The sequence below is a fragment of the Gobius niger genome (genome assembly GCF_951799975.1).
Source record: "Gobius niger genome assembly, chromosome: 14".
Lineage (NCBI taxonomy): Eukaryota > Metazoa > Chordata > Actinopteri > Gobiiformes > Gobiidae > Gobius > Gobius niger.
In genome coordinates this window covers 28,623,735-28,648,984 of record NC_136865.1, presented here as the reverse complement: position 1 = coordinate 28,648,984, position 25,250 = coordinate 28,623,735, and the positions used below count along the sequence as shown (strand labels likewise).

General features: G+C 39.6%; 1 protein-coding gene across 1 annotated transcript; it reads right to left on the bottom strand.

Annotated features, from left to right (window-relative positions):
- Window positions 1-1,702: 1,702 nt before the first annotated feature.
- Window positions 1,703-16,514, bottom strand: LOC306973985 (vesicle-associated membrane protein 3-like). Its single transcript, XM_079571095.1, has 5 exons — window positions 16,462-16,514; window positions 11,305-11,425; window positions 9,760-9,918; window positions 1,858-1,909; window positions 1,703-1,777 (listed from the first exon to the last, which is right to left on the bottom strand). Coding segments are annotated over exons 1-5 (351 nt in total). The 5' UTR covers window positions 16,464-16,514; the 3' UTR covers window positions 1,703-1,760.
- Window positions 16,515-25,250: the final 8,736 nt, after the last annotated feature.

Genomic DNA, 25,250 nt, shown 5'->3' with positions numbered 1-25,250 from the left:
CTATTGTGTTTTTAAGTGTGTAGCATAGGGTGACCAGATATCCCAGTTTACCTGATTTGTTCCAGATTTACACGTGACCCACTCCCGGTCACGTGTTGGGGTCCGACACAAAAACATCCCATGTATTTTTAGCGTTGACTTTTCGAAAAAGTCAATTAAGAGTTTAATGACCTTGTATGTTTCATGTCCATGAGTTAGCACATCGCTGACTAGCCGTGATGTTAAACTCTTCTAGTTGACTTTTCCAAAAAGTCAATGCTAATAATACATGGGATGTTTTATGTTGGACCCGACGCGTGACCGGGAGTGGGTGGGGCTGTGGAGCTCTACTGAACCAATTAACAAGCTCTAAAGGCTCTCACGTCATGGAGAAGTGGTGTATTTACATGATGCTAACTTTGTGTGTTTCCTGTCCTGGTTTATTCCAATGGAGAGATAAGATAAGAGATAAGATAAGATAAGATAAACCTTTATTGATCTCACAAAGGAGAAATTCACTAGTTAGCCGTGTCTTGCTGAAATATATAAATAAACAGTACGTTGCAGTTGGATACTCACATGTTAAGAACTTTACTCAGGATTCACCAGAGGAGACTTTTGAGTTCATAACAAGGTGTTTTAGCCTCAAGTCTAAAAGCTACAAATGTTAAAATAGCATCATCTCAACTCATTGAAACACACTGGGCTTGACGTATATTTAAGTTTACACTGCAAAAGAAATTAACTAGATCAGTATAAACATCTCAATTTGAGCATAATAATCCAAATTTTAGTTGTTTTGACTAGTTAAGAAGTTCTTGGGCATTTGTCCCAGATTATTTCACTTGTTCTGAGATGTTTCTGACTCGTTTCAATACATTTCGTCCTTATTTCAGGTCATTTTCTTTGCCAATGGGGTAAGAAAATTGGTCTTATCTCATTGGCAATTTCTTATTTCAAGCGAGATTTACATTAGAACTGGTCTGAAATGTCCTCAAACAAGCAAAGCAAACTTGGTCCGATCAGGAAAAGTGTCTAAATGAGTAAAAACCGCTCAAAACAAGATACATTTCAAGTCATTTAAGCAAATGCTTGATATTTACTTTTTGTAGTGCACTCTGTTTTTTGTTTTTTTTAATCTTATTTGATTTTTAATATATGTAAAAATGTGGACATGAAGTAGTCGTTATCCTACACTGGCCAACAGGAAGCTAGCTAACAGGAAGTTAGCCGAAAATGGGATTGGTCTGAAACACCGGTATTTGAGACGATTTTTGGAGATCGGACTCTTTCAAGATATATTTTGAGAGTTTGTATTTTGTTTGCATAGATACAGACGGTCACATGTCACACAAGGGGGCGTGGCCAGGCTGAGAGGACGAAATCCTGTCATGGAATCACTATTTTTCTCTCTTTTAAGCCGTTTCCTGCTGGACTATGAACATATTCATCAATCACCAATAAAGTCAAGCCGGGATCAGGTCCATGTGGATGTTTTTTCACAGCAGATTGTTCCATTGAAGCGAAAAACGGCCCTCGTAGCTAACATTAGCACATATAGCATGAAGCTAGCGTAGCTTCCTGGTTAGCACTGTCAAGTTTTTTACGTATTTATGGGCTGTTGAACCACTTTGCGCCTCTTCATGTCTCTGTATCTTTATTTAGAAAAAAAAAATCTATTCATAATTCAGCTCTCGTTTCGTTGGACAGTAGAAGTTGACTAAGATGAGTCCTGGAGTGATTTGAGAGGATGGTTTGGTTGTAGACGGTCGACGATCAGCTCAGTAGAAGAAATACACTAAAAAAAGAGGAAATGAATTGGTTATTTCAATCACTTACTCTTTGCTAATGATGTAATGTGCGCCCGGTGGTACTCACTAAAGATCACCCCGAAAAATATAACTCCCACGATGGCCATAATGATCATCATCTGGAAAAGAGAGACGGGAATGTTAGAGCTTCAGCATCAACAACAAATCTCATCACTGTTCCAAAAGAAAGACATGAAAAATCCACTGAAGCTTTAGTCGAGCAATGGCACCGATTTGAGGCAAACTGAACCACCAAAATCATTCTTTTAACTCAAACTTGGCTGTAAATACTGTTTAAGTGGCGCTAGCCCACAGTTAGCTTTGCCCGTTAGCCTGTTAGCTTCTTTTTCGTGATTCCATTAGTGTGTATTAGCTTGTTGCACAATGTGGCTACGCTAGTTCCTCTGAGCTGAAGTTGTGGGCGCTAGTACTTCCTGTTTGTATTCTTTTCCATTAAGATTAGCTTAGACCCGTTCGAATCATTGCATTTCCTACAGTTCCTGGTAGATGATCACTTCCTGCAGGTTAACGAGTTGCTGTGCAGAGTAAATATTTATGTTTATAAGGATCAGTGAGTTTGTCTTGAAGCTAAAGGCTAACATTAACTTCATGCATTTGTCCCCTTAACTCCCACCTGAACCGAGCACATTTTCTCCAGTTTGGCTTTACCCCAGTCCAAAAGCTTCTGGGAAAAAGGTGAGAAAATAGCGACAGAACTGAGACGAAAACAATGATGAAGATGTGACAAAAAAAGTGAGAAAACTTTGACAAAGATTTGACAAAAAAATGAAGAAAAAGGACAAAAAATGACAGAAAGTGACAAAAAAATGATGATAAAATGATGAACATGTGACGAAAAGTGACAAAAAAATTACAAAAAAGTTACAAAAATTAGTTGAAAACCCCCCAAAAAAATCTGATGACGTGAGAAAAAAAGATCCATTTAGATGAGTTTTGTAGATCTTAGCTTTCAAATGAGGTGTTACACTGGCCTACAGGATGAACTGTAGATAATGCTCTCGGTTCAGGCGGGAGTTAAGAGGTTAAACATTTGAAATAGTGCGTTTATTCAGTTCTTTCATAGCATGTTAGCCTTTAGCTTCAAGACAAACGATCGATCCCTTATGATCTCAGGTGTCTCCTCTGAACTCGTTACATCAAGATTTGAACACACAGTAAATGATCGTCTACCGGGAACTCACCGCCCACAACATACTCTTTAGACAATATGATGATTATTCCAGGAAAAGAAAACAGACAGGAAGTACTGGCGCTCACAGCTTCAGGTCAGAGGAGCTAGCATAGCCATACCGTGCAACAAGCCACTTGGTGACTCCGGTCCGGTGGCAGGTAAGTGGAGGTGATGAAGGAGATAAAAGACCCTCCAATCATCCCATTCACACTTATATTACCCCCAGACGGACTACGGGAAGGATTTATTAAGGGAAACAAGTTACTTACTTCTGCTTTAATTACAAAGCGAAATAACTCAAAATATCTAGAAAGCGATTAATAAAAAGCACTTTTTTCAATTTCAATGGGACTGATTTACGCTTTGCATCTGTTGCCCATTTTCTACGCAAAATATTTAAGCACTTTCTTTTTATTATTGTTGGTAAATGGTTCACTGTAAATAACAGTATTTATTAATCTCTTTTGCTAATGTTGAACACTGCCTTCACTGCAAAAAGAAATTAACTAGATCAGTGTAAACATCTCAATTTGAGCATAATAATCCAAATTTTAGCTGTTTTGACTAGTTAAGAAGTTCTTGTGCATTTGTCCTAGATTATTTCACTTGTTCTGAGATGTTTCTGACTCGCTTCAATACATTTCGTCCTTATTTCAGGTCATTTTCTTTGCCAATGGGGCAAGAAAATTGGTCTTATCTCATTGGCAATTTTACTTTGTTATTTCAAGCGAGATTTACCTTTAGAACTGGTCTGAAATGTCCTCAAACAAGCAAAGTAAACTTGGTCCGATCACAAAAAGTGTCTTAATGAGTGAAAACCGACAAAAACAGGATACATTTCCTCAATTCAAGTTATTTAAGCCAATGCTTGATATTTACTTTTTGTAGTGTTTTTCCTTTTAAAGAGGGGGTATTATGCTTTCTTAAATCACATAGCACCAGTCTATATCACACTACAATGATGACCAAACCTTCTGTTGGGCAGTAAATGCAGTAAATTAGAATAACTGCCTTGTATAAAATTGCTCTCTCAAAATGGCTGTAGTGAATGTCTTGAAATAGGCCTCTGTCTCTTTAAGAACCTCTGAGCCTTTCAGACACGCCCCCTCCACACGCTGTCTGTGGCATCAGTGGGGAGGGGGTTCTGCTGAGGAGCAGTGGTTGGTTACTCGGCTGGTGACGAAAGCTCGGAGGCGTCTCCAGGAGGTGGGGGCGTTCCTAGGAGGACTCAGGCAAACCTATCCCTAATATGGCCGCCATCAGAGTTTTTACAGATGACTCAAAAATACGTGAATGTGCCAAGGCAACACTTCAGGCATGTTTTTAATGAGGGAATGACATAATAACATGATGTAAAGCTTGAAAAAGTCGATTTTGCATAACACCCCCCCCCCCTCTTTAATTGAAACCGGAAGTGCATTCATCACGTGACCTTGCTAAAGCTAGTTTAAAAGAGCTCGGCCCACAGCCTCAGAGCAGAAGCTATGGGACTGTGGGACGTGTCATTTTATCTGTTTGTTCAACCATTTTAACTCAATCCTTAATATGCTAAAACCTATTTTATTGTTTGTTCACAGGGGACCTATGTTGACCTTTTTTTTGTAATGTTATTGAGCTCAAAATAAACTCATCTGATTCTCCCTGGTGTTTCCGAGGGGGCAACACATCATAAAAAGAGGCTGTAACTGTCTGACAAATCATTTAGCTGCGGACCTCGTGTTTGTCTGTCATGTGCTGCACTGTCCCGACCAAATAAATAAAAAGACCAGTGTGTGTCATGCAGGGCCGATTTTCTTCATTGCCAAATAATATAAATATAAGTTTTGCACATAATATATGACCTAATGGGGTGTTTTCAGTGCTTAAGTTGTACATTTGTATTTTCAGGAACACATTTGGTCTGATGTGATGGATTCGGGGAACAGGTCAAGACATTGGCTGGTACACTCTCATTAAACACCCTTATATCAGATCAAATCTTTGCCGGATCATCTGAAATATTTCTCGGATCCTTCAGCCTGAAAGACAGAAAATTGGGGGAATGCGTTCCCTAACCCTAACCCATCGAATTAAGCACTGGGTGTTTTGCTGGGAAATGTGAAAATACTGACAGTACTTTCCATATTTAAGGCGAGACACTGCAGGTGAATAGGGGAAAAAACAATAAATGTAGAGACGTCAATTTGAAACTTTTGCTGAACAGATATAAATATGAGAAAAAAATGTATTGCATTTTTTCTGTCATTTTATGTTTTCACATAAAAATAAGGCGTTTTGAGCATTAAAATGGCCAAAATTGCCTATATTTTGGGCAACGAAATCAAAATAATGAATTGAGCCAGATTAAATTTTATGGTTTTATTTCATTGACATATTAGTAACTAAGGTTTTTTCAGAGGGATTTTGGATATTTTGTTTAGTTTTTCAATAAACTAATCATCAGTGAAAAAATCTGTAAAAACTCAAATTTCGCCTGTTTTTTGTTTGTTTCAAAGCTGAATAAATCAGGCTAGGAATTAGATATTAAAAAATCCCTCTGAAAAAACCTTCAAAATCTTGTTATGTCTCAGACTGTTACAAGTTTGGAGTCTGTGGGAGCTTCTATAAGGGCTCAGGCTCTGCCCGAGTGCGGCTTCTCTCATTCAGAGAAAACCAGCCCTGAAGTTTTGTAGCGACTGCGCATGCTCGGCCCGTTCTCCGACTTTTCCGCACCAGCGTCTCGTAGGAGGAAAAACACCATATTTGGGTGAAAGCGTCATCACGGGGCCCCTTAGCAGGACACGTGGATGTAAAATCTGTCAATATTTATGAATGAAAACCCGCGGGAAAGACGGACTTTCTACGCGGCGCAGCAGCTACTTGAGTTTTGTCATTTTTATATCTGACATGAAAACTAAGATGTAAAGGGAGGAAAATAGATAAAAATCTCCACTTCAACCACTGCGTGAAAAATCAATACTTTCACCTGCCGTGTCTCGCCTTAAGAGCCCTTTTGTATTTGGTCTCGGATTTATGAATAAATGTCTGTTCATAATTCTCTTGGGGTCCAAAGGTTTTATGCTGGAGGGCCGAATTTGGACCCCGGGCCTGACGTTGCCTCCCCCTGCTCGAGACTGTCATGTTATAATTCTAGTCGGAGCAGCGGCCGATACAACTCAACGGGACAGATACAGGTTTGGGGGAAAAAATGTCCAAACAGAGAATATTCAAATGCTCATTATTTGGAAGTGACTGGATTCTAAAACCTGCCACATTCATCTTATGTCTGAAAGTCCTTAATCTGACCAACATCAAGCACATCATCGTGAATATTGTTTCCACATTTGGACCTTCATGAGACGGTCATGTGACCTTCTGTGCTGAGAAGAGGTTGGACTTTGTGATGTTTTTTGCGTTTCATGTGGATCAGTCCAGCCATTACAGAGATATTAGTCCAAATTTCAGCATTTTGTCAGTTATCATAGTTCCCACATTGTACAAACTGCATCAACTACATTTTAATTAACCGGCTGTTTAGAACCTTTGTGACGTCCCGACTTCTTTCCTGACCGGAAACCAGCTGATCTGTTCATTTATTATTTATGAGAGTATTTAGTCTGAGTTTCCTCTGCGCTGTGGTCGTCCTCAGAGAAACAGAAGTGTGAAAGAAACTCCCTATAAATAATGTAATATATTATTATTATTATTTTCTGTTCTTGTGAGTCTGATAAAGGAGGAGATTCTGTCGTGTCCCACATCTGCGCCTTTAATCCCTTTCTCTGTTTAATCCAGATTGGGATTTCTCTGACTTCCTGTCCACTGTTTCACACTGGCCCCGCCCCCGCTCGCTGTAATCCAAGCGTTCAGTCAGACGGGGCCCGGGGGCGGGACTAAGGAGATGATTGACAGCAGACGGGGTTGGCATGGAGACGGATTCATGCGGCGACCTCGCTGTACGAGACAGACTGACTTTAAATCATGTAACAGAGAGAGATGTGACAATAATAACGGCTTTCACTTTACAAGCTGGAGTTGACGAGCTTCCTAAGCTTCTTCTTGATTAAGAGCAGTGGCGTAGTGAGGGTACCAGGGGGCCCCGAGCAAGAATGTTGGTAGGGGCCCTCTGGTGGCCGCTCGGTGTACTGTGCCCTGGGAGAGAGGACGTCATTTGAGCAGGAGAGGGTCACCTGACAACTCCCATAATGCAGTTCTCTGCTTAAGTTTCCCTCAGAACAGAAGCTGAGGTTCTTTAGGTCATGAAGTGTTACAATAAACTGGTTTCACTTTAGAAATATAATCTGGTGGAGCCATGAGTATAAAGTCTGTCCACTGCTCATTATAAGTTCACATTAGGGAACCAGGACTCACTAAAGCAGCAGCAGAACGGGGATAAACAGCGCCACAGAGCATTGGTGGAGAGATGATGCAACTGCATCAACAAAATCATTAGGAAAACTGTGTATGTCAAGCGTTTACTGCAGGCTTCTGAATAACAGGTTGGTTTATGGGGGCCCTTGACTATTGGGGCCCCAGGCAGCTGCCTGCCTTGCCTATGGCAAGTTACGCCTCTGGCAAAGAGTATATTGTAATTACTATAGGACTGGGACAAGATACTTTTGTCACGATGCCATAAGTATCGCGATACTCGGGGCCGATCCGTATATTGCGATATAGGCCTGGTGTATAATAAGTAATTATAACTAACATAATTATTTAGTGTCCAATAGTTATAAATCAAATGCCATCTGACATGTAATGAAGTGTTAAGATTGAAAAGTGCTAAAATGTAACTTTGAGCTCTGTAACTTCCTTAAAAAGGCCTCCAAACACAGCAGCACAAAAACTGAGGCCTAGCTTAGTATCAACCAAAAGATAATCTTGTCATTTTGTAAAATACTTGAAACAAACCTCTGAGGAACAGCATCTGCATATTGTACTGCGGTTTCATTCATTAACCCAGACTGTCATTATCTTTTTAACATCACCCTTTAACATATTTCATAAAAGTATTGAAAATATTGATTGTCGACTAGACTTTGCAGCTGCATCAAAGAGTGACTAAACATAAACAAGGCGGCTGCAGCGTCTCGCCCGAGTACACAACTGCAGTCCTTCCACCAGCACTTGTTCTTGTAGTAGTAGTAGTATTAAAGAGGGGGTATTATGCTTTTTTCAGCCACATAGCACCAGTCTATATCACACTACAATGATGACGAAACCTTCTGTTGGTCTGTAAATGCAGTAAATTAGAATAACTGCCTTGTATAAAATTGCTCTTTCAAAATGGCTGTAGCAAACGTCTTGAAATAGGCCTCTGTCTCTTTAAGAACCTCTGACCCTTTAGACACGCCCCCTTCACACGCTGTCTGTGGCATCACAACAAGCTCGTTGTCTCAACAGTATTGACACTACGATCGGTGCATTTTAATTTTTATTGTTGGAAAGGAGCTGCTGTTTATCACTTTGTGAACAATGGCCACACAGGATATTATTTGGAGACGAACCTTCCACACCGGACGTTTGGAAGGGGCTCTTGCCTGAAAAATAACTGCTGTTTGGAGGCTTCTCTTTGCATCTGCCATGCCCTATGGATCTCTAACTATACCCCCATGGACGACACCAGGATCTGCAGGAGCCCATACGATTCAAAAGACGGACATTATCTGTGCAAGTGGACAGTGGTTTTTCGAGGTTACCCGTTAGCTTGTTATAATCGACTACAGCTCATTGTTGATGAAAAGTCTGTAATAAACCACAAATGTGTAAAGCCAGGCTCATTGTGTGATCATCGTAAAGGCTGCTTCAAGTAGTTGCTGCTTTATTGACGTTATTTGTGCATAATATGCTGCCTGTTTTCAATGAATGTTGTGAAGGTGAAGGTTGTTAGCTTGTCGCGGCTAATAGTGCCTTAGCTCCGGGAGAAAACCACTCGGCTACGACTCACTGTAGATGAAATGTGAGCAATAAACTACGAAATCAACAAGCCAGGCTCCGTGTGTGATCATCATAAAGGCTGCTTCAAGCAGTTGCCTGTTTTAGTGGCGTTTTTAGTGCATAATATGCTGCTTGTATTCAGTGAATTTTCCCGTTAGCTTGTCGCGGCTAGCTTGTTAGCTCCGGGAGAAAACCACTCGGCTATGACCCATTGTAGATGAAATGTGAGCAATAAACTACGAAATCAACAAGCCAGGCTCCGTGTGTGATCATTGTTAAACGGTTCTTTATGTGTGTGGTGGTTTTATTGACTTTATCTGTGCATATTTCTCGTTTTCACGTGATGACTCGAGGTTTAGCTTAGCATTAGCTTTCTCCGGAGGCTCTGTGCATCATCAAGGCCCAGCGCAGAACCAGACACTGAAATAAGTGTTCTTGTCACCGGTTTTAATCCTGGGTGTTTCGGTAACAGAAACACTGATGTGTGTCTTTGTAAAAGTCTGCTGTGGCTCCGGTTCACAACACATGAAGCTAATCCTCCATGATGACTCTGTTTACATCTTAGGGCTAGACACTGCGGGGAGGGGGTTCTGCTGAGGAGCAGTGGTTGGTTACTCGGCTGGTGACGAAAGGTCGGAGGCGTATCCTGGAGGTCGAGGGCGTTCCCTGAAGGAATCAGGCGTTTTATCCCTAAAATGGCCGCCATCAGAGTTTTTACAGATTACTCGAAAATACGTGAATGTGCTAAGGCAACACTTCAGCCATGTTTTTAATGAGGGAATGACATCATAACATGATGTAAAGCTTGAAAAAGTCCATTTTGCATAATACCCCCCCTTTTAATAGTATTAATAGTATTTGTACCTTGCAGTTCTTCCACCAGTACTTGTTCTTGAGTTTGGCGGCGCTGCTCTCGAACTGCGAGGCTCCGGCCTGAAGAGCGTCCGCACGGTCGTCCAGCTCCGAGAGTTTCTGGTCGCGCTCCAGAACTTTATCCACGTTCACACGCATGATGTCCACCACCTGAACACATGAGGAGCATTAACACCAAACCTTCTCCCATTTCTCCACCACGACTTCACCAAAAGCTGAATTATGAATATATTGTTCTCCTACATAAAGATATAGAGACACAAAGAGGAGCCAAGTGGTTCCATAAATACATTAGTAATGGAGGATGCTAACCATGATGCTAACGTAAGCTTCATGCTACATATGCTAATGCTACCTTAAGTGACAAAACATTCAAAATGACCCGGTTCCCTTTTACGACACATTGGCGTCTATTTCACTACATTCAAGCAGTTTTGAGTTGAAACTACATTATTGTTTTCTTCTTCTGCACTTCCTGGTTACAATGGGCTTTATGTATAATCCAAAACGATATCCTTTTTGAGGCATCATGCTCAAAGTGTGTTTATCAGGCTGTGCTGAGGCTGTAAACCACGCCGTGAAGCAAAAATGGGCAGTTTCTCTCTTAAAGTTATTTCCATGGCTGCCAGCAGGGGGAGCCCAAAAGAACAGTTCACCAGCTCTTTCACTTCATTTAACCTCTTAAATCCCGCCTGAACCGAGAGGATCTTTTTCCTCACGTCATCAGATTTTTTTCCCCATCATTTTGGGTGTTCAACTCATTTTTGTAACTTTTTGGTCATTTTTTGTCACATTTTTGTCATTTTTTCGTAAATTTTTTGTCATTTATTCGTCAAATTTTTGTAATTTATTTTTCAAATTTGTATCAAATTTTAGTCATTTTCTTTAATCACACTTTTGTCATTTTTTTGGTCATTTTTTTCCACATTTTTGTCATTTTATCGTCAATTTTTTTTTAATCAAATTTTTGTCTTTTTATGTCACATTTTTGTCATTTTTTTGTCACATTTTTGTCACGTTTTTGGTCAAATTTTTATCACATTTTTGTCATTTTTTGGTCATTTTTTGGTCATTTTTTCTTCAATTTTTTGTCAATTTCTTGTGACATTTGTGCCACTTTTTCATCAATTTTTCGTCACTTTTTTGTCAATGTTTTCTTACTTTTTTGTCACATTTCCATCATTGTTTTCGTCTCAGTTTTGTTGCTATTTTTCACAGCTTTTTTCCAGAAGCTTTTGGACTGGGGTAAAGCCAAACTGGAGAAAATGTGCTCGGTTCAGGTGGGAGGTAAGGGGTTAACTATATCGTTCTTACAGAGGCATAATTTCAAATAAAAAAATGGAAAACTGAGGCTCCAAAGCTCCAAGTTGGTGATTTTATACTCACTACTGCCACCTCAGGTCATACGTGTAACTGCAGTCTCTATATTAAGCTTGTGCATGGGTGCTTGATCTTTACACTGTGAATATTTCCATTTCTATTACTATGGGTTTTGAACACATTCTAGCCGGTAACCCAGAAGTTTGAGTTCTGTACCTCGTCGACCTGCGCCTGCGTCTGCTGCAGGCGTCTGTTGCTCGTCAGGTTTGGGGCGGCGGCCGGAGTCCCGTCCGGGTTTGTGGCCCCCGGAGCCCCAGGAGCGCCATCTGGAGTCGACCTGGGGAGGCGCAGAAGAGACAGAGCAACTTGGCATCATTAATGTTGATTTTTTTTTTTTTACTATTTCTTTTCTTTTCTTTTTTCTTCTTAACAATAAACAGAAAAAAAAAAACAGAAACAAAGAAGGAGCAAACAGTGGCAAAACAGATAAAAAAATAGTTAAATCAATTGAAAAATAATAATAAGATAATAAAAGTCTTAATTTGTGTCAGCAGTGTGAATGTTGCAACCTCCTGTATAAGCAGATATTACACACATAAAAGTTTCTACACACACATATACACACATTCCCACTATTTTTTGTTTTATACAACAAAACACAGGTACGGTATGTCTGCACGTAGATTATTATTATTTTGTCAAGGTTTAAGTTTAGCACCCTATTCATTTTGATTAGTTTTACATGAAACTCCAGTTGATTTCATGATTTTTATTTTATTTTATATTTTACTTTATTTCTTTATTTTATATATTAATTTAGCTTAAACTACATCAATTATCTCTATTTTTTTCACATTTATTTTTTATTGAAGAGACAAATAATACAATTTTACATATTTTCTTTCAAAAAAAAAAGTAGTAATGTGATTTTGCTCTTCCATTTTTACATATGGAACTCGCACAGATGAACAACAGAGAGGTGGGGTACCCTTTTGGTTTACATAGCATTGTCAACAATAGCAATCAGCAGTATTTATATTTCAACTTTACATGAAATCAGATCTTATCGGCTTGACATATTCTGTCCATTTTGACCAAATCCTGTAAAATGAGTCCATTTGCAGTTTCAACTGAGATGAAATTTTTTCCGTGATGTAGATGTCGTGAATAATGTTGATCCAATCCTTGTTTGTTGGTTTTCCAGGCTTGAGCCATCTTCTGAATTATCTATATTTTATTATATAGTATGAGTAAGTCTAAGTCTCAAGCATAATTATTTTTTCTTAATTATTATTATTATTTTTTACTTGCCATTATTAATGTTGATTCAGAGGGTTCATAGGGTTCAGGTTTCATACACCATTGTTCAACTAACAAAATAAACCGTTGAAAGCAGGAAACGTGAGTGCTTCTGAGGGTCCGTGTAGTGGTAGAAGGTGCTCTTCCAAGACTGGGCCAGCGTTGCAATAATAAGGAAAAAATGGACTAGATTAAGGCTGTGCAGAGCTAGTGCAGGAGGTGGAGTCGCCTAAACAAAAAGTAAAAAAAAACATGCTGTGTCGAAACGCGTAGGCTTTTCCATTAAAGGACTTTTAATTATTTTTCATACAACAGAGCGCCTCAGACTTTTTTTGACCTTTTGATTAGGCTACTCCACCTCCTGCACTAGCTCTACACAGCCTTAATCTAGTCATTTTTTCCTTATTATAACCAATTGAACCATTTAATTACACATTCTACATGTTCATATGTTCTGTTTAAAATCATTATTTTAAAAGGCACTTGACTCCTGGTGTGTCGGTCCTTTTTCTCCTCACGTTTCCCCCGAGTGCCTCCACCTCGTGCATCCGGCCGTGACAAACTAAACTGAGATTTATCAGTATTAGTTGAGTGATATTCAAGTTAAAACATTTGACTGAATAATGTAATTAAAATTAACTTTCCTCTAAAAGTAACAACATGCAATAGACACAGTTTCCAAGATGTGACTTCCTGTTTCGATCCAGCACGCCAAAATAAAAGCACCACCTGATTCATTAGTTCAACTTTCTTTCTGCCCAACTATTAACAGACAAAACACTTCAAATGTGTGTATTTAATTACATTCTTGTGATGTTAAGCACCTGCTGAACTCATAAATGAGACGAGCTGTGTGCTTTTATTTTGGCGTGCTGGATCGAAACAGGAAGTCAGTCATTTAGGCAGTAAGTCAGTAAGGCCGTCATTTATGGGACAAACCAGTGCTGCTTTCTTTCTATTTCAGATGAAAGAAAAAGTTAAAGCCGAGATACAAATCCCATGAGAACGAGACGCCATTTTGATATTTGTAATAATAAAGAGGAATATTTTACTAAACCATTTAAAGAAAAGAAGTTGCAGTGGCTCAACTGAATAGGGTTAGACCCGGAGCGACATCATCCATTTAAAGTCACATTAATGTATTGGGTTTTAACTAAATGAAGTAAATAGATTTAAAGTAATCCTCAGTGTTAAAACCCTCACTCACCAAAGACCCACACAGGGTTCGCTGATACAGGTTCATGAAGCTTATTCCTGCACGCACTTCACTTTATTCCACCCACATGTATAAAGTCAAACCTTTCATTAGAAACGCGTCATCAGCTCATTCCACCATGAGCGACTCTAAACACAGGAGCTCTTTGTTAAAGCCGTCAGTCACAGAGTCACAGGTGAAGAATCAGCTCATGAACTCAGAATAAAGGAATATATTTCATCAGGTGCAAGAACTTTGTCCTTGTTCTTGAGGCAGTGAGGACAAAGTTCTTCTGATGAAGTTTGAATATAGGCCTTTAAACACTGAAAAGGAAGTCGTTACAGCACAAAGGAAAAGGTCCTTTCATTCATTATTATTTCTGAAGGAAAAGGGTTTCTCTTGTTCCTCTGAGTCGTGTTGCAGCTGGACTGATGTGGACAAAACCAGGTTACTGTGAACTTTTCCTCTACAGCCTTTAATTAATGTGCTAGAGACTAGATCCACCACAGTCCATGGTCCAGATGGTCCAGGACTCAGAGGGACTGGAGCACATTATCATCAGATACAAACAGTGTTGGTTCTTGAACAGGTCCATGACGTTCTTCTTCACCTGTCGCTCTGTTTGTGAAGAGCTCACTGTGTTTATTCATGTCACTCACGGTCACAACTTCATCAAATATTGGTAAAACTTTAAAAAAAAAAGGATTTGACTTCATTTGCTTATACTTCAGATGCCACTGGCTGCTCGAGCTGCAGGGATAACGGACCAGACGTTCAGTATCAGAATCTTCAACCCGATCACAGAGGAACGAGAACTGAAGCTCCAACAAGGACCGGACGTTCTTCTCTGGGCCCGTCTGATGGTGTCATGTGGTTTTTAATCAAACAGGGACAGTGAACATTGACCAAAAGGAAAGATGTACCGGGTTAGAGAAAAAATGATCATTTCCTCCTGTCATCCCTGGGTCCCTCGGTTCATTTAAAGCAGAACTAAGTAACGTGTTTACCTTAATAAATCCCTTCCGTCGTCCCTCTGGGGGTAATACAAGTGTTAATGGGATGATTGGAGGGTCATTCATCTCCCCCTGGTGTCTTGGGCCAGAAAACTACAATTGCAACTTTCCCTGCATCCAGGTCGGAGTCACCAATACACTCTAATGGAATCATGAAGCTAACAGGCTAACGGGCAAAGCTAACTGCGGGCTAGCACCACTTAAACAGTATTTACAGCCAGGTTTGAGTGAAAAAGATGATTTCCATTGTGTAATTGAATGAACAATATCCCTCTGTCTTTACTGTCAGTGTAGTATTTACTCTCACGGACAATTAATGAGTAAAAAACACATGCTACGACACCTGCAGTGGCGCTTATGGCCTCTAGGGGCATGAGTTACTTAGTACTGGTTTAATTTAACCTCTTAACTCCCGCCTGAACCGAGAGGATCTTTTTCCTCACGTCATCAGACTTTTTTTCTATAATTTTTTTGTTGGGTGCTCAACTCATTTTTGTAACTTTTTTGTCATTTTTTCGTCAAATTTATGTAAAAAAAAAAATCAAATTTGTATCAATTTTTTGTAATTTCTTTTTATCACATTTTTTGTCATTTTTTGGTCATTTTATTTTCACATTTTGTCAAATTTTTGTCATTTTTTTAATCAAATTTTTGTCATTTTTTTTGTCACATTTTTGTCATTTTTTTGTCACATTTTTATCCATTTTTGTCACATTTTTGTAATTTTTTCTTCCATTTTTTGTCAATTTCTTGTGACAATTTTGCCACTTTTTCCTCAATTTTTCGTCACTTTTTAGTCAATGTTTTCTCACTTTTTGTCACATTTCCATCATCATCATTCCATCATTCGTCTCAGTTTTGTTGCTATTTTCCCAGCATTTTTCCAGAAGCTTTTGGATTGGGGCAAAGCCAAACTGGAGAAAATGTGCTCCGTTCAGGCGGGAGTTAAGGGGTTAAGTAAGTTTGCTGAGAGACTCCATCAGCCCTGGGTCTATCTTCAGTCCGTCCATGGGAGCAGATCTCTCCTTCTTTGTTTTCCCCGAGGTTTTGATATAATTTGTTCAAACCTCCCAAAATAATGTGTGTCTATAAATGAATAAAGCTCCTGATGAAAAAGGGTTGGCGCAGACGTTTCTTTAATGTTATTCAGAGAGTGACTCACCAATAACTGGACTGACCTCACTCTGTGCCAGTTATTACTTAGATTAGTTCATTTTCTGACTAATTGTGTAATAATGTCAGACTAGAGGCTATTTTTAGTTTGATCCGACAGTAAATGCACGTAAATGACCTCTTCCTCTGGCTTTGAATCTAATGTTCACATGTTTTTAGTCCCTTCTTTTCAGCTTTATTAGATTTTCTGAGTCAAACACACTTGGCTGATGACACTCATGAGGAAAAGTCACACTTTTATCGTTTTTTTTTTTCCACATCTGAACCCCCCTCTGACAAAATGGAGACAGATTAAGCGCCGCTGCTTCGATAAACGAGTGGATTTGGACCAAAACACGCAACATCATCCTCCCATCCCCCCACAGCGACGGCTTCACGCGCACGAATCACCTCCAGGGGCTTTGAAATAAACAAATACGATGACAAAATACTCCAAAACCTGCGAGTCCGGTGTTTTTAAGGGAAACGCGATGGTGCTGGTCGTAAAATCGATTGAGATTTCCACATAAATCGTTAGTATAATCTTCCCAAAGTCATTCAGCTGATCGATATTCACAACTTCCACAAGAGGAACTAAGTTATAAACGTGGAAGAGTGAGCGGAGATGTGTTACGTGTAGGTTGTGCGTAAAGTAAAGTTGTTGTTTTTTTGGTGTTTGTGCGTAAAAAGTGCGTAAAAGGCGCGGGTACTCACATGATTTCGGAGGATGGAAGCAGCAGATTATAATCCCGGATGAAACGAGAGCAGAGCGGGATTGCAGACACAGAGACGGGAGAGATGGAAGAGGAGGGGGAGGAGGAGGGGATGATGGACACGAGAGGAGAGAGGGGGGGAGCCGTCCCGTGCGCGCGGAGGACACGCCCACACAGGAAGTTATTATGATGAAACATAGGAGATGCTGTAGATTTATTCACTCTTCCCAAAACAAGGCTGTTCTTCAGAGTCATCCCCGGTTTTTTCCAGCACATTGTCCATCATTTTAAAATGTTCTGTATGTTTTAGAATTGTTGTTGTTGTTGTTGTTGGTATTATGCGCCTCAGGACCATCATTTTCCTTATCCAGGGTCGGGTCAAGACAAGGACGAGATCGCGAATACAAGCGGCCGAAGTGAGTTTTCTTCGCAGGGTGGCTGGGCGCACCCTCCGAGATCGGGTGAGGAGCTCAGTTACCCGGGAGGAGCTCGGAGTAGAGTCGCTGCTCCTTCACGTCGAAAGGAGCAGCTGAGGTGGCTCGGGCATCTGTTCCGGATGCCTCCTGGTCGCCTCCCGCGGCAGGTGTTCCAGGCATGTCCTAGTGGGAAGAGGCCTCGTGGAAGACCCAGGACACGCTGGAGGGACTATGTCTCTGAGATGGCCTGGTGTTTCCTCAGGGTCCCCCCAGAACAGCTGAAGGAGGTCTGGATCGGGGAGTCTGGGCGTCCCTGCTGAGACGCTGCCCCCGCAACACTTTGGGATAACAGTTGAAAACTCAACTTTGCAGCTAATACTGGCACCTTTACAGAAATGTGCATTAATGTGCCCTGTCCCTGTCAAATAAACTCATAAATAAACAAATCTTGGTCTGATCAGAGGCTGAAGTAAAATCGCTGCACACATGTATGTATGACTGATGTGCATTGTTTACCTTTTTAACCTCTTATCTCCAGCCTGAATGGAGCACATTTTATCCATTTCGGCTTTATCCAAATCTAAGAGCTTCTTGAAAAAAGTGTGAAAAATTTGACCAAAAAAATACGAAAAATGGACGAAAAAGAAAAAAAAAAATGGACGAAAAAGTGACAAAAAAAATTATGAAAAACTGACAAAAAATGGATGAAAAAAATGACACAAATCTGACAAAAAATTGACAAAAAGTGACAAAAAATGTTGAAAAATTGGACAAAAATCGGACAAAAAAGTGACGAAAAAATATGAAAAATTGACGAAAAAGAAAAACAAAATCGACGAAAAAGTGACAAAAAAAATTATGAAATAATTGACAAACCGGACACAAATTTGACAAAAAAGTGTCAAAAATGTGACAAAAAAAATACGAAAAATGGACGAAAAAGAAAAAAAAAATGGACGAAAAAGTGACAAAAAAATTATGAAAAACTGACAAAAAATGGATGAAAAAAATGACAAAAATCTGACAAAAACCTGACACAAATTTGACAAAAAATTGACAAAAAGTGACAAAAAATGTTGAAAAATTTGACAAAAATCTGACACAAATCTGACAAAAAAGTGACAAAAAAATATGAAAAATCAACGAAAAAGAAAAAAAAAAATCAACGAAAAAGTGACAAAAAAAATTATGAAAAAATTGACAAAACGGACACAAATTTGACAAAAAAGTGACAAAAAATGTACGAAAAACAGACTGTAAAAGATGTCAAAATGTGACAACACAAGGAAAAAGATCCGTACAAATTAGCCTTGCAAGTCTTAGCTTTCAAATGAGGCGTGACACTGGCCCGTCGGCTTAGATTTGTATAAAGCTGAACTGGCTCAGGATCTGCATTTGACTTCAGGAACCTGGAGTTTGTCCGATTCAGAACAAACCGGCAGCAACGAGACCAAACGAGTGAGACGTTTGCAGCTCAGTCAAACCAAAACCACCATTTCTCCCTTTGCCGCTCGAAGAAACAAATCTCATTTAGTAAAACCTTTTATTAAATGCAGCTTTGATACACAGCAGCACAGACTTTAAACCGTTCCTTTCAGTTTCAGAGAATATGATCAAACTTGCTTCACAGACACTGCATCTAGTTATAGTTTAAGAGCACAATTCTACAAAGCCATTATTATTATTATTATTCATTATTATTCATTATTATTCGTCATTAATTTGTCCAATTCAATCAATTCAAATCACTTTAAAGTTTCTGGGGCCAAACTCTCCCCAAAAATGAAAACACAGAAGGAAAAGTCTGGACGTTTTGTCTCTGGTCTGAAACAAACCAATAACATTCACTTGTAAAGACTCTGTTAGTGTTTCCGTGCAGCCCAATGAGGTCGTATATTATGTAGTTATTCTCTTTTTTATTCTTGTTCCATTGGCGCTTTAGCATTTGTATCTTGGATTAGTTCAAATCGATTCAAATTCAACATAGAAGAACTTTAATTCAGGCAATTTTAAATCATTTATCTCATTTAAGATGGTCGTTTTTCCAGTGTTGTGCTTTACTTTGGGCTAATAATCAGCGGCTTCAGCCCTCGGTGTATTTCCAATAAAGAAAATCGACTCTCCCCTGGCCTATTATATAGAGGAAACATTATTTTGTTTTTGAGGACATTTTTGGTCTTGTACAGAGAGATCATGGACCCAGTTGTGAAAGTGTAATGCTGTTAATAGGAAAAACATCACATTCTAGAACCTGCAACCCAGCAAAAGACCGGCGACCCACTGAACATGGTTCCTTTAGGGCAGGGTTTGTGTCATGGAGGGACAATTTTCTTCATTTCCAAAACGCCAAGGGCCGAAACTCACAATCGTAGCCCAAATTAAAGCACCTTTTTATCTACAATATAAGTTTTGCACATAATATATGACCTAACTCTGGGAAATGTGAAAATATTGACAGTATTTTTCACATTTTAGAGTCCTTTCATGTGTTGGGTCTCTAGAAGATTTCTTCAAAATTGTGGGGGCCAAAGGTTTTATGCTGGAGGGCCGAATTTGGCCCTCGGGCCTGATGTTTCCTACCCCTGCTTTAAGGTCCCGACCCACCTGTAGAGAATCACTGTTTAACATTATATACGACCAAGAGGGATGTTCTGACAGGACATTTTTTAAAATACTGACACTTCAACAGGTATTTAACCTCTTATTTGCATCATAATATTTCTCAAAATCATCTTGGGGCCAGAGGTTCTGTGCTGGATGGCTGGATTTGGCCCCCGGGCCTGACGTTGCCTCCCCTGATCTACAGGTTTATAGTATTTCTTTGGCAGAAACAGAACCCAAAAATGGACGATTTTTGGGGTTAAATGAAACTGGAGGAAAGGAGTTGGAGCTGAGATTTTGTATAAAAGGTCTAAGTTCACGAATCAACAACATGCAATTATGTTATTAACTAATTCATCATGGTTAAGTAAAAAAAAAGAAAAGAAAAGATGAATATGGCTTTACCAGTTTTCAAACCAGAGGAACATGAACCGAGGACGTGTCTTTCATGAAAAACGTTCTCAACTCTAAACCACACCGGTCCAGACGACTACTTTAAAAAAAAAAAACCTTGCTATGATGGAAACCAGAGCTCACCCAAACACACAGCCGGATGTTTGCAGGAGATTAACCCCTTAACTCCCACCTGAACCGAGCACATTTTCTCCAGCTTGGCTTTACACCAGTCCAAGAGCTTCTGGACAAAAGCTGTGAAAATAGCAACAAAACTGAGACGAAAACAATGATGGAAATGTGACAAAAAAGTGACGAAAAGTTGATGAAAAAGTGGCAAAAATGTCACAAAAATGTCACAAGAAATTGACAAGAAATTGACGAAAAAATGACAAAAATGTGACAAAAAAATGACAAAAATGTGATAAAAAATTGACAAAAAATCACCAAAAAATGACAAAAAAAAGACAAAAAATGTGACGAAAATGCGATAAAAAATTTACGAAAAAACAACTAAAAATTGACAAAAACGGACAAAAAAATTAGCAAAAAAAGACAGAAAAAATGTGACAAAAAAGCGATAAAAAATGGACGAAAAAATAACAAGAAATTGACAAAAACTGACAAAAAATGTGACAAAAATGCGATAAAAAATTGACCAAAAAATTACAAAATATTGACAAAAAATCACTAAAAAATGACACCAAAAAAAAGACAAAAAATGTGATAAAAAATTTACGAAAAAATTACAAAAAATTAACAAAAAATGACAAAAAAGTTACAAAAATGAGTTGAATACCCAACAAAAAAATGATGGAAAAAAAAAATCTGATGACGTGAGGAAAAAGATCCTCTCGGTTCAGGCGGGAGTTAAGAGGTTAAACACCAAAAGGCAGATATTTGCTGAAAAACTACAAAGAAATCCAAAAACAATTCACTCAGTCCGTCAGTAGGGGGCAGTAGATTCCACAAACACCTCCAGTCCTGTCGCCTTAAATATTAAACACCGTTATCTGCTATATTTACATGAACGCGACGACAGTATCTACAGGAAAACACACACACATTTCAACTTTACATCAAATAAAAAAACTTAAAACATAAATAAGTCCAAAATAAACGAGTCTGGCGTCACATGATCACATTAAATACATTCTTCTCATGCACTGGGAGTCTCTTCATCCAGAATAAGGCAAGTCATTATTCAGCTTATTATAACTGCTGTACAAAAATAAACCTTCATATGGCAAGCGTTTTATTTACTATTAACTTAAGTGTAGTTTGCCCTTTTTTAGTTTTAACTACGGGACGGGGAGTAAAATGTGCAGCAACTCGTTCTTTGTGCGAATCGTCAGAGGCGGAAAGAGAAGCTTCTGTGCAAAACAAAGCTTTCAGGATGTGCAGGCGGAAACTCAAGTGCTTTAGATGTTTAACTTTTAGAAGAGTTTGCAGCATTTGTATCTTTGTATCTAAACCTTGTAGGCACTGATAATGTAACGGGCCAATAATGTAGTAAAATACAGTAGTTTAAGCCTAAAATGTGATCGTTTATTTGATATAAAGCACCAAAATCACTGAAATTATTTTTTTTTCCTGATGTTTTTTGTGAGAAGTTGCTTTAACATGTCGGCAGTTGCAGTAAAATAAACATTTACAAATTAGACTTATTGAGCACAGCTGACACTGTCATTGCGCCCCCTACAGGCTGCAATAAAAAACACTGTCATATGTTTTTGACCAACGCTGCAGATGAACAGGGAAAAACTGATTTCAAGAAATTAAAGACAAATTATTAACAAAAAAACTCAAAAAATCCCACAAAAAAACCTTAACCATATTGCTACAGCTGCCCTCAGATCCTCTGCATTCCCACAATGCATCACTAGAGGCACGGCCTTCGCCTCCCTCACCTGCCCCCATGTAAACACAAACATGTGCAGGAGCGCAAATGTTTGAAGCAGCAACAGCTAGTGGCTAACACACAGATTAGCATTAGCGGCTAACACAGTCAGAGTTAAGCATTAGCGGCTAACGCAGTCAGAGTTTTGCACTAGCAGCTAACACACAGTTTAGCATTAGCGGCTAACACTGTCAGAGTTAAACATTAGTGGCTAAAGCAGTCAGAGTTTAACATTAGCGGCTAACGCAGTCAGAGTTTAACATTAGCGGCTAACGCAGTCAGAGTTTAACATTAGTGGCTAACGCAGTCAGAGTTTAACATTAGCGGCTAACGCAGTCAGAGTTTTGCACTAGCAGCTAATGCAGTCAGAGTTTAGCATTAGCGGCTAACATACAGTTTAGCATTAGCGGCTAACACACAGTTTAGCATTAGCGGCTAACACAGTCAGAGTTTAACATTAGCGGCTAACACAGTCAGAGTTAAACATTAAGGGCTAACGCAGTCAGAGTTAAACATTAGCGGCTAACGCAGTCAGAGTTAAACATTAGCGGCAAACGCAGTCAGAGTTTAGCATTAGCGGCTAACGCAGTCAGAGTTAAACATTAGCGGCTAACGCAGTCAGAGTTAAACATTAGCGGCTAACGCAGTCAGAGTTAAACATTAGCGGCTAACGCAGTCAGAGTTAAACATTAGCGGCAAACGCAGTCAGAGTTTAGCATTAGCGGCTAACGCAGTCAGAGTTTAGCATTAGCGGCTAACACAGTCAGAGTTAAACATTAGCGGCTAACACAGTCAGAGTTTAGCATTAGGGGCTAACGCAGTCAGAGTTAAACATTAGCGGCTAACACAGTCAGAGTTAAACATTAGCGGCTAACGCAGTCAGAGTTAAACATTAGGGGCTAACGCAGTCAGAGTTAAACATTAGCGGCTAACGCAGTCAGAGTTAAACATTAGCGGCTAACGCAGTCAGAGTTAAACATTAGCGGCTAACGCAGTCAGAGTTAAACATTAGCGGCTAACGCAGTCAGAGTTAAACATTAGCGGCTAACGCAGTCAGAGTTAAACATTAGCGGCTAACGCAGTCAGAGTTAAACATTAGCGGCTAACGCAGTCAGAGTTAAACATTAGCGGCTAACGCAGTCAGAGTTAAACATTAGCGGCTAACGCAGTCAGAGTTAAACATTAGTGGCTAACGCAGTCAGAGTTAAACATTAGCGGCTAACGCAGTCAGAGTTAAACATTAGTGGCTAACGCAGTCAGAGTTAAACATTAGCGGCTAACGCAGTCAGAGTTAAACATTAGTGGCTAACGCAGTCAGAGTTAAACATTAGCGGCTAACGCAGTCAGAGTTAAACATTAGCGGCTAATGCAGTCAGAGTTAAACATTAGTGGCTAACGCAGTCAGAGTTAAACATTAGCGGCTAACGCAGTCAGAGTTAAACATTAGTGGCTAACGCAGTCAGAGTTAAACATTAGTGGCTAACGCAGTCAGAGTTAAACATTAGTGGCTAACGCAGTCAGAGTTAAACATTAGCGGCTAACGCAGTCAGAGTTAAACATTAGTGGCTAACGCAGTCAGAGTTAAACATTAGCGGCTAACGCAGTCAGAGTTAAACATTAGTGGCTAACGCAGTCAGAGTTAAACATTAGTGGCTAACGCAGTCAGAGTTAAACATTAGTGGCTAACGCAGTCAGAGTTAAACATTAGCGGCTAACGCAGTCAGAGTTAAACATTAGTGGCTAACGCAGTCAGAGTTTTGCATTAGTGACTAACACAGTCAGAGTTTAGCATTAGCAGCTGACACACAGTTTAGCATTAGCGGCAAACGCAGTCAGAGTTCAGCTTTTCCTCCCGTCTTTAGCCGCTGCTGTCTCCCATATTTGGATTACAGCGTCATCTCGGTCAGTCTTTCGTGCTACACATGGATACCGAACCGTCAGTGGTAAAGTAAGTCCAGTTGTTTTGATTCATCTTCTTTTGAGTCTAATTGCAAAACGGGGATGACTGAGAACTAGATTGTTTTATCAAACATGTCAGTATTTGTGAATGAATAAGCGCAGGAAAAAACAGGGAGCGCTGTTGTAGAACTTCAACCCAATCAGCTGCAAAGGAGAGTCTGGTCTATTTCTTACTCTGACATTAAAACTAAGAAGCTAAGAAAATCTCAACATTGGAAATATAAAGTTATTGGAAAGTTACGTTACTGGCCGTCATTAAATTATCGGCTCCTACAAACCTACAGCACAGATAGAAATGTCCGATGATACTGAAGGTGTGAAACCATTTCTGTCCAGGTTTAGAGTAAACCTGCGCTCATGCTGTTGTTCTGTACATTCCACAATTTCCAGACTTAAATCAAGAAAAGGAAACTCGATTAAGTTCAGTTTAGGAGGAGGAACCTTCCACGTTTGCACATTTATCTTCCGACTGGATCGTCAAACAGCAGCGTGTTCAGGAGGCGTTAGAAAAATAATGTACAATTTAAACTTCAGATGTAAATACTTCACTTTTAAGAATCTGCTGGTTAGTTTTTCTCCTACGTTAATGGCTAATCAACTACAGATTGTTTAATTTTTTCCCTGCAAATTAGTACAACTCTTGCAGGTGCTTAAATATGTCGTGTCAGGCGTAAAAAGTGAAGTATTTACATCCAAAATACCTCACCTTCAAATACTTGTTGATGTGAGACACTGCTAAAATCAGCTACAACATTAAGTCAAACTGTTTTGCTCTAGGTTAAGTGGTAATGTTTTAAAGGTCCTATATCATGCAAAATCTACTTTTTGGAGCTTTTAACCATGTTGTTATCCTTGCTATATAGCAAGGAAAATATTTGGCTTCATTCACGCAGTTCTCAGCAATCCTCCTGAATCCTCCTGAATCCTGCTCCGCCCCCTGCTGGAAAACCACTGTTGTTCCGTTGTGTCGTCAGTGTTCAACGTCTGTAATAATTCTTAATTCTGTGCTTCTGGCCTAATTTTAATTTGTAAAACTGCTTTTTCATTATTTCTGTTGCAAGAAAAAAAAAAAAAAGTGTGTTAGCTTGTGTGTTATCTTAGGTGTTAGCGTGTGTGCTAGCGTGTGTTAGCTTGTGTGTTAGCGTGTGTGCTAGCGTGTGTTAGCTTGTGTGCTAGCGTGTGTGCTAGCGTGTGTTAGCTTGTGTGTTAGCGTGTGTGCTAGCGTGTGTTAGCTTGTGTGTTAGCGTGTGTGTTAGCGTGTGTGTTAGCTTGTGTGTTAGCGTGTGTGTTAGCATGTGTGCTAGCGTGTGTGTTAGTGTGTGTGTTAACTTGTGTGTCAGCTTGTGTGTTAGCGTGTGTGTTAGCATGTGTGCTAGCGTGTGTAAGCGTGTGTTAGCGTGTGTGTTAGCTTGTGTGTTAGCGTGTGTGTTAGCTTGTGTGTTAGCGTGTGTAAGCGTGTGTAAGCGTGTGTTAGCGTGTGTGTTAACTTGTGTGTCAGCTTGTGTGTTAGCTTGTGTGTTA